Source organism: Trachymyrmex septentrionalis, unplaced genomic scaffold, assembly GCF_001594115.1.
Source record: "Trachymyrmex septentrionalis isolate Tsep2-gDNA-1 unplaced genomic scaffold, Tsep1.0 scaffold25, whole genome shotgun sequence".
Classification (NCBI taxonomy): Eukaryota; Metazoa; Arthropoda; class Insecta; order Hymenoptera; family Formicidae; genus Trachymyrmex; species Trachymyrmex septentrionalis.
The window spans coordinates 3,049,449-3,058,951 of record NW_017305408.1 but is presented as its reverse complement, the minus strand read 5'-3'; the positions used below and the strand labels follow the sequence as shown (position 1 = coordinate 3,058,951).

Below are 9,503 nucleotides of genomic sequence, written 5' to 3'. Positions count from 1 at the left end.
AGGCAATAAATAATAATTACATAATATAATGTACTTTAAAGAAAATTTGTATAATATAAAAATAATCACTTCTATAAAAAAAATGTTAATCGTGATATTTTCCGCAAAAAAAAAAATCAATCACAATCCTATTCTTTTTTTTCACAATAGACTCAGTAAATAAAAAATAAGAATAAACTCGAAAAAACAAATAATACATTAATTTTATTCACGATTTAGGAATTTTATTCAGATCCAGGATGTACTTCCCTCACTTCTCAGATCCGACAATTAAACTCTTGTCCGGTTCGGATTCCTCATACATCCATAGCGTCCCCTACGTAGCCTTCATCAGGACTTTCCGGATGATTCGGAGGTTGCAGCTCCTCTGCTCTCGCGGCAGCTGCAGCCGCGGCCTCGCGAGCAGTTTTGCCGAGAAGAGACCGCGGTGATAATGGAGTGGTTTCGCCTCTATAAGCCGCAGGAGGTGATGGTATAAAGGGTACTTCTGGAAAAACGGCAACTGGCGATACTGGCGACTGAACGGGCAGTTGCTGTTGAATCGGTTGCTCGACCGGTTGAATTGATAGTGGTGGCTGTATTGTCTGTGATTGCGACTGTTGCTGCTGTTGTTGCTGATGCTGATGCTGATGCTGATGTTGATGCTGATGCACCGGATAAGGATAACCTTCGGCGGTGTACCTAGCATCAGTTCGTGGTAAAATGGGGTCATACCCCGGTGATCTTGCGAGGAATTCTGCCTCGCGCGAATACCTGGCCGCCGGCGCAGCCGCCGTGCCTGGCTCCGTCATACGTTGTCGGAGTCTAGGCAAAGTGCTAGCAGTACTAAAGGTGATCTTGGGTAAGCCAAAATTGAGCGGATAGCCATCCTGATCCAAGTAATTCATCTGTGGTAGCACCGGTGGCGGCCGCAGATCGGGCTGCAATGGATAGCCCGAGTCGTACTCCAAGACCTGCCGGTCAACACCGCCGGCACGCTGATGATGCCGTCCATACAACTGACCATAGCCCACCTCGGAGTTCTCGGGTACCTCATTGATTAGATCAGGTTCGGTTAAATACTTGGCAACTGGACTCGCTACTGAATACGCATCTCGATCTAAATGATTGTTCCTGGTGTGTTCCCGACGTTCTAAAGTAGCCGCACGGTTGATCTCACGTTCGGTGTACGAGACCATTTGCTGATGTTCAAGACCTCCGATCAGACTACCGTTACCTTTCCGACAGGAACTGCTAGTAGTATCCTTCGTGATTGGTAGTACCGACTTGCTCTGTGTCACCAACGCCTTCGAATTGCGCTTCCGATCACGACGACGCTTCTTCGCACAGTATATCACGCTACCCACTAAACAGCTCAATGCCAGAAGGGTGCCTACCAATGCGCCAGCAACAATTGCGGCTACATAACCGGAACCGGGATTGTCGGAGGGTGGCTCTACGGTGGGTCTCTCGCGAAAGAGCACACGAAGAGAAAGATTTGCCACCGCAGAACCCGCGCCGTTTTCTGCGATACAGCTGTAGGTGCCCTCGTCGAGCGACTCAACCGAGTAGAGAAACAGCGTGCTGCTCATGTTGGTCCCGCCTCGTTGTCGATAGATGTACCTAAAAATAGATGTAGAGAGAAACACGTTTCGAAACGAAAGAAACATGGATAAAGTTTTTTTAAAGATACATAATAGAGGTTGAAAATTCGCTTACCTTGGAAATGTAGAAATGCTAGCCATCGAATTATTTTCGTGTTGCAGCTCGCACGGTTCTCCGTTGAACCACCAAGTAACCTTAGCAGTCGGAACCGCATGAACATCGCATCTTAAAGTGATATTCCCGCCCTCGTAAATATCTAAACGATCTTGAAGATCGATACGCGGTAGACAGGCTAATTCGTTTATCTTAAGACTCTTGATTTGTTTGCCATGTAGTCTCGCTGGGGAATCGCAGATGGGTTCGGATTCTTGCGGCGCTGCTGGGGCTGATTCCTTCAACCAGGCCTGCATTATTCTCAGTCTACAGTCACACTGCCACGGATTGTTGTGAAGAGTCAATCCTCTGAGATTTCCACCCAGCGGCAACGTGTGATCTGGCACGTAGGTGAGTCGATTGCCGTCCAATCGAAGCCACTCTAGCGACTGGAGGCCCTCAAAAGCGTTCTGCTCGATAATCTCTATCGCACATTTACTGATTTCCAAATTAGTAAGATGCACCAAACGGAGAAACGCGTTTTGGCGAATTTCCCTGATTGGATTCCCATTCAATATAAGCCTCATTAAACTCGGATAGGACGCAAACGTATCCGTAGGCACCTGTTCGATCTGATTCTCAGATAGATCGAGCTCTACTAGGCCGACCAGACCGACGAACGCCTCAGAGGCAATCTGATTAATTCGAGATTTGCCCAGGTAGAGCCGTTGAAGGTTGATCAAACCAAGGGCGCGAAAACATTCCGCCGGTAGGTTGACCAGATGATTGCCTGACAGGTCGAGCACCTGCGTCTCCTCTCGAGCACCCTGCGGTAATCCTTTGAGATCACGGTTCGCACATTCAACCCATTCCTTCCCTCCTTTCCACTTGCACGCACACATACTCGGGCAGTCCTCCGCCGCGTTTGTTCCCCAGGACAATAGTAGCAACATCGTGCTGAAGAGGGCAGCCCTCCAACGCCAGACCAGTACGATCGAGCACATGGTGCTCTCTCATCAGGCAACAAACCCTCCCGTTATCTTCCTCGTCCTCTCGTGGTCGAATCCCTCCGTTCCTATCGCATTTTTCGCTGACCCACCGCCGCCATGTGCGCTGGCCCTTCAGCGTTGCTGAAGAGAGAGCGTTGCTGCGGTCGAATTCGATCAAATCGATGCGGAGATGAATGCAAGATTGCTTGCGAGATCATCAGCTCACAAAATGCCGAGAGGTGGATATGGTAATTGGTCTCTGTAACAATAACACGAACAAGCAGCTAAATAACAATGCACTTTAGATGAAATAAATGGTTATAAGTATGCGAGCTCGGATCCAAAATACTAAATATTTGCAGAAGACTCATTACGAGAGTTCACAGACTAAATAATTTTACTAAATTAAAAATTAACTCACTGATAGATCCAAATGGTTAGATCTTAAAAGCGCTCGTAAATGTAAGTGGTTTCAAGAAAGCGATTTTTGCGTGTAAAATTTTTATTAGTTTCATGTACCGATGACAATCGATTACGAGATTTTGCTCTCCCGAAGGTTTTTTCCGCGAACGAAAGGACTATTAGAAGTCTTCGGCTGGATCAGAGCTTCTTTCAAGAAAGTCTCGTGGAAAAACAGCCACCATCGCGGTATGGAAACTGCCGAATCCTCAGTAAGGTGATCCCCGAGGGTTTTCAGTTTTCAGCGTAGAGAGGGGAGAGGGGGCGGGAGTGCACAGAGCGCAGGTTGAGAGCGGATAATAAATTCCATGAAGAGGGTGTATATCCCAGAGAGGAGGCGAGGATGTCGCGAGGAGAAACACTCCCCATATCAGGATATCGGAATATCGAACGCGTTCGTGCAGCGTGGCATGCAAACCTTCCACTCCTCTCGTGGCTTTATCCCGAAGATGCCCAGTGAGAGGAAACCTTTCTCCATCGAGGAATGCAAAGGGAAGAGGCCTGAAGGATATTGCCGATCTCGTACGTTTCGAATCCAATATCAACTGACCCTCGTCGTAGTCACCGCGTGAGTTGCAATTTTTTTTCTATTGCGTCTTTAAAATCGCTGTCGAAAGCGGCATTGGAAAACGCAAACCGCGCAGATACTATCGACGCACTAGTCGACAGTTCTCGTAATATCCCACGTGTTGCATATAATTTGTGCTATCGATAGAAGAACTATTTTTATTCCTATTGTAATTTATTACATATTTGAGTTTCATTGTGACTACTGTACAAATATATGTATATAGATAAAATGTAAACCGAAAAGATGCCTAAGATACAAATTTCTTTGTAATTTATGCAAAATTGATTCAATATGTAATGTGTATTAGATATCTGATGTACATATATGTGTGTTCGTATGTGCGCTGTATATATTATATAATTATAAGATCACTGATTTTTTTTGTAAATCTATAGAATTGTTCTATATGTAAATTCAAATTACGATTATTTTGTCGGATCACGTTCTTTTCAATACGTGCTTGCAAATTACCGTCGAGCTACTTTCTGCCTCTATGCATACCTGATGCTGTGCAAATGCAAACTCGCATAAATGGCGAAACAACGCGCGCGGAAAAATATGAGAAGACATAAAAAAATGATGATATGCGACACGGAAGATTCATTCTTTCGCGTTCATTCGCATTCGTTTCTTCATTCTACTTTCTTGTGCTCGCCTTCGGAATCGCGGTCTCGTTTAGTCGGCAAACGTTTTCATCGGGACGCGAAATGTCGAACCCAGAGGGTTGAAAATAGCCCCCGGTAAACCACCGGTGATCGCTTTGGGCGCGCGAAAAAGGGCCCTTAAAGGAGCTCCTTTAAAATTGCACCGGCGTCTCGCGGCCAGCAGTAAATATCGAATGCGATACGGAGGAATACGCTTCTTTTTTCCATCGCTCGAAATGGAAATAAGAACTGAAAATGAAAAAGTCGAGTATCGGGCGAAGGTTTGGGTAGAAACGCATTTTAACTTTTCAACAGACGGTTTTCCTTCGGATGAAAAAAATTTAATATTTTATACCAATTTATTTACGCAAAACTTGTTTCTCGTATTAACTTCAACAAAAACATCATTCGTATCTTTAAAAAAAAACATATTAAGTGAATAATTTTAACAGATTTTTAAGATTAGGTTAAATGACACTTTCAATCATTAAAATCATAACGATAATGTCTCAATTAAATGCAACAATCATGCCGAGATATTTTAGTAATTGTCACCACTATTCTGCCGAGACGAAATATTCGCAAAATGCTCTCGAAGAAATGCTTTTCGCTGGTAAAATAGAAACGAAGCGAAAGAGACGAAAAGCTAAACAGCACTGAAAGCATCCATCCGAGATGGTAAATAGCCATTTTAAATCATTTTAAATATTATGTTATCAGCAGAGGAATAATCCGAATAATACATTTATAATAATTGAAACGTACGCACTAACTTAAAAATCTTAAATTGAAATCTTAAAATGTTCTCTTATATTTGCGCACAATAAAATGAAAATGATTATCAATAACCCACTCATCACTTTTACTGAAACTTTTTCATAGGGCGTAAATTTGAAAATGACACGTAAAGTACATTAATTTTACAATGCTAAAACTGTCTATATATTATAAATCATAACTAAATAATTAATACGCAAATAACCACAGCAAATCAATTTTAACAACTATTGTACAATTACACTGTGACATTTACAACTAATGAATAGTCGAGCGACTATCGATTATGGTAGGGTATCTCTCGGAGAACCGTCACGTCACGTGTGAAACACGACGGGAATAATTTAATTGACATCGACCCCCGTTTAATTACCGAGAAACAAGGGGGTTGCGCGACCAAAGAGAACAGATAGTGAGAAAGATGAAGAGAGTGAGAAAAGATTGAACAAGAAAGGGAATGGGAAATAGGAAAAGAGAGAGAGAAAGAGAAAGAAATTATGAAAATGTTTTTGAATATTATTTGAACCCTATATGAAAGAATGAAAATCGCATATTACTTTTTAGACCGCATTCGGTATTTTCGTCTTCGACTTAGGAACGCAGCAGGAAGCCACAAGGACAAGAATTTTCGCCAATCTTTACATCGATCATCTCCAACCAATCGAGAAATTTAAGAGCGGATAGATATACTTAATTACTTGCTTAGAAGATGTGTTGAGAAATCAATTTGTCGATAATTAATAACCAAGAAAACAATAAAAAGAGTAAAAATATTTATACGGATATCTCGATTGTATTTTATCCTTTCAAGTTACAAGAGCTATGCTGAGCTGCACTGTTTTTATTTCATAAACGCTTTAGAACACAGAAATTGTAGAACTTAATCTAATAACGTAATAAACTTAATATCAAGTGTTGTACGAGAAAATACAACGGCTGAAATAAAAATTGCGATATCTTGTGCGCGATTGTTCCTTAAAGTTCCTTGAGACCGAGACTCTTCCGTCTCCTCAAGCATGTTAGGAACCCCTTCGCCTTCTTATTCCTGCCTCTTCAAGCGGGGTAAAGGCAAGCAGTCTTTGGTACCTTCATTCTCGACTTATAGCGCGACTTACAAAGGCTCAAGATCGAGTAGGCGAGTATCGAGAACAGCCCCCTTCCCGACTCAACCTCGTGATCGCGAAAGTAAGTTAACAGATAGGTAAATTTGTCGATATAATTGCTGGATATTAATCAAAAATACATAAGGAAAAATTGAGATAGAATAGAATACGCTCTATATCCTTTCACAATATCTCAGCAAATGTTATCGAAAAAAATTCGAAATTAAAGATAAGTATGTATATCATATTATAAATATTTTCAAAAATTAAAATTTATGTGCTGCAAAAGTGGAGTCATCAAATTTTTAGTTATATGTTACCTATTACAGTGTTTGTTCTACAATACATCATGCCAATCGTATGCCTTGGCTACTAAATTTAAAACTGCTTTAATTAGAGCCTGATAAAGTACATATTCGCTTTGTTTTTTATTTATAATCAGAAGAGAAGTAATGTTATTTATTTATAATCAGAAAAAGAGTAAGAAGTACCATGAGGATTATACGTAAAACTTATGGCGAATTTACTGTTTCTGAAAGTTTGTATCATAAATAGTTTAAGATAGTCCGTCCTGACGGTACTAATTTCTGTAAAACTGTGTCTGTTCAATATTAAATTTGATAGCCAAGGAATAGAGTTGATATGATGCAAGGCATTCAGTATTATAATAACATATAACTAAAAATGTTGCAATAAATTCTAATAACATTTAACTATGACTTTAAGAATTTTTAAACATAGTAAAGTCTCTGAGAAGAGATTATGTAATAAAATGCAGTCAAGCGCGTGAATTTTTATAAATTATATAAGATATTTCAGAAAATATTCTACATCCGTTACATAAGCAACTGTAGCTGAATATAATTATCTCATGAATATAATTATCTTTCAATTCTATATATAATTTATAATTCAATATAATTATCTTATCAATTTAACTCGTAATATTACTGCGATAGTTTAGTAGAGTTAGCGTTTTCAAGACTGAAAAATCATTTCGGCGCGCGTTTCTGAGGATTACATACATAGCAGAGGAGACCGGGGCTAATAGACTCATTTTTCAGTTTCAAATTTTTACAGACGAAATTAAGAGACTTATCGAAAAAATAATATTCTACACCAGTTACTACATACATTTGACTACTTAATAATTTTTTAATAATAAGGAGAAATTAATAACTAATATGAAAAAAATTTTTCTAATACATTCCATCTGATTCAACTAGCCCCGAGACTGAGATAATTCGACTAAGATTATTAAAATAAAGATTAATGTATTTTAAGCTACATATTAATAAAACTTTTATAAAAATATGTTTTTATAAAAATATGTTTTTAAACACAAACATTCGCTTCGCAGGGTAAAACAATGTTTCTTTTTGCAAAATTTGTTCATTCCGTGCAAAAACACGTCGAATGAGCCTAGTTTTCGAGATTGGACATGAGGGAACTAAACTTATAACATTTATCACTGAGGAAAATCTCTTTAAAGAAATAAAATTTTGAGTAAGTACTATAAAAGTTGTCACTAAATTCGTCGTCACAGTGCTGTGATTAGTCTACTATCCCCATCTATTCATTTTTTAAAAACATTAACAATGTACAATAACAAAGACACATAAACAAAAAAAATCTGTTGGATCTCATTAAGTAAGAACTACACTTAGCCATATTCATAGTCCTACCTCAAGTATTAAGGAATACTTGAAGATCGCCTTAAGTTGAGTTTATCAATTCATAGTCAAATTGTCAAGGTATACTCCATCTATGCATTAAAATCAATTTCATTCCTTCACTCAAGGGAGGGTAAGAGCTTCCTTGAAGACTCCTTTAGATAGAATTTATGACCTAATTTGTTGCGTGATTTATGTATAAAGACATGGCAGTTTTGTGAGATATGTGGCTGTGATAGATTTCCTAACCTTAATAGCCGTCAAGTTTAACGCTTAATATCTCGGTTTGTGGAAAAGAGCAACGTTTTTTTCTTGTGGAATCTTTATTTTTACGCAAAAACGTATTGATTGAATCTAAATCTTGTTATCAAAATTTCAAGTGGCCAAAATATTGTGAATCTTTACCAATATGAAAGACTTTGATCATTTTTATGATATCGAAAATGACATTTTTATAGTGCAATTTTTGCACATTACAAAAACGCTGTATTCACGACGTAGAAAATCCGCTTGAATATTATTATTTATTCAAATGAAGAGTTCAGAAAAAGATTTTGCTTTAAGAAAGTAACAGTATGAGATATTTTGCTGCCGATAATAGTGCAAGATTTGAAAAAGCCATGCGAGGACTTCCAATTTTACCTATGATGCAATTACTAATTGTATTAAGGTTTTATGCCATTAATAGCTTTCAGGTAAAATTATGCCATCTGATACCTAAATTGATTTTATATAAGGTATATTTTAATATAACCTATTTTTATATAAACTAAAGGCATTATAATATTGTATAAGGCATTTTTTAGATTGTTCATGGCGATTTAAGGAAATATAGCCAATCTTCCGTTTCACGCATAATTAAAAGAGTATCTATATTGTTTGCGAGACATTTAAATATGTTAACTTCCTACAAAGAAGAAACGATGTAATGGACAATATTAGACTTTTTCATAATATGGCCCATTTTCCAAACGTGTCAGTTTGTGTAAATAGCACACATATTTGTAAACAAGTTAAAAGAAAAAGGGCTACGAGCCAAAAATTTGACCTGTAAAAATTAGTAGATAAGAAAAAGTCTTAATAAAGTAATTAAAAAATGTAATAACATGCCGGCTAACAACATTTCGATCATGATCGGATCATTTTTTTATCAATGTTTACAAAATAGATCTAAACGGTAAAAAACGTACTCGTAACATAAAGTCGATCGAAGATTAAACATGTACTTCGCATTTAACAACTATATAATTGTTGTTTATCAATAAATTAAGAAGGATCTTTGTCTTGTTAGTTCCGTCTATAACGGAACAGTAACATATATAAAATATATACATTAAAATTCGTCAGAAAGGTAAAAACTTATACTATGTACGGTCGATGGCAAATGAAAATATACTTCGCAATGTCAAGACATCAAACTGTTGGTATCAGAATCCTCGTCTCATTAGAAAAATTGAACAGCAAAAAAAACATCGGTATATGAATATAAATTAGTGTTCAGAACGAAAAAAAAACGCATTACAGCTATAATAATAATGTAAAATTATAAGAATGATAGAACAATACAATATTAATATAAGTAAAAGTATAAAATGTATAATGTAAATCTA

The 9,503-nt window shown here is 37.8% G+C and overlaps 1 protein-coding gene and 1 pseudogene across 1 annotated transcript in view; one reads left to right on the top strand and one right to left on the bottom strand.

Moving 5' to 3' along the window:
• Positions 1-253: 253 nt before the first annotated feature.
• LOC108748876 (leucine-rich repeat-containing protein 24-like) overlaps positions 254-9,503 on the bottom strand; it is a 132,588-nt gene continuing 123,338 nt past the window's right edge. The window contains exons 3-4 of the mRNA XM_018487266.1: positions 1,699-2,925; positions 254-1,602 (exon numbers count right to left, since the gene is read on the bottom strand). Coding sequence (XP_018342768.1) covers positions 297-1,602; positions 1,699-2,681 — 2,289 coding nt within the window. The 5' untranslated portion in view covers positions 2,682-2,925 and the 3' untranslated portion in view covers positions 254-296. The remainder of the gene's footprint in view (positions 1,603-1,698; positions 2,926-9,503) is intronic.
• Positions 6,134-9,503, top strand: part of LOC108748852 — a 5,593-nt pseudogene continuing 2,223 nt past the window's right edge.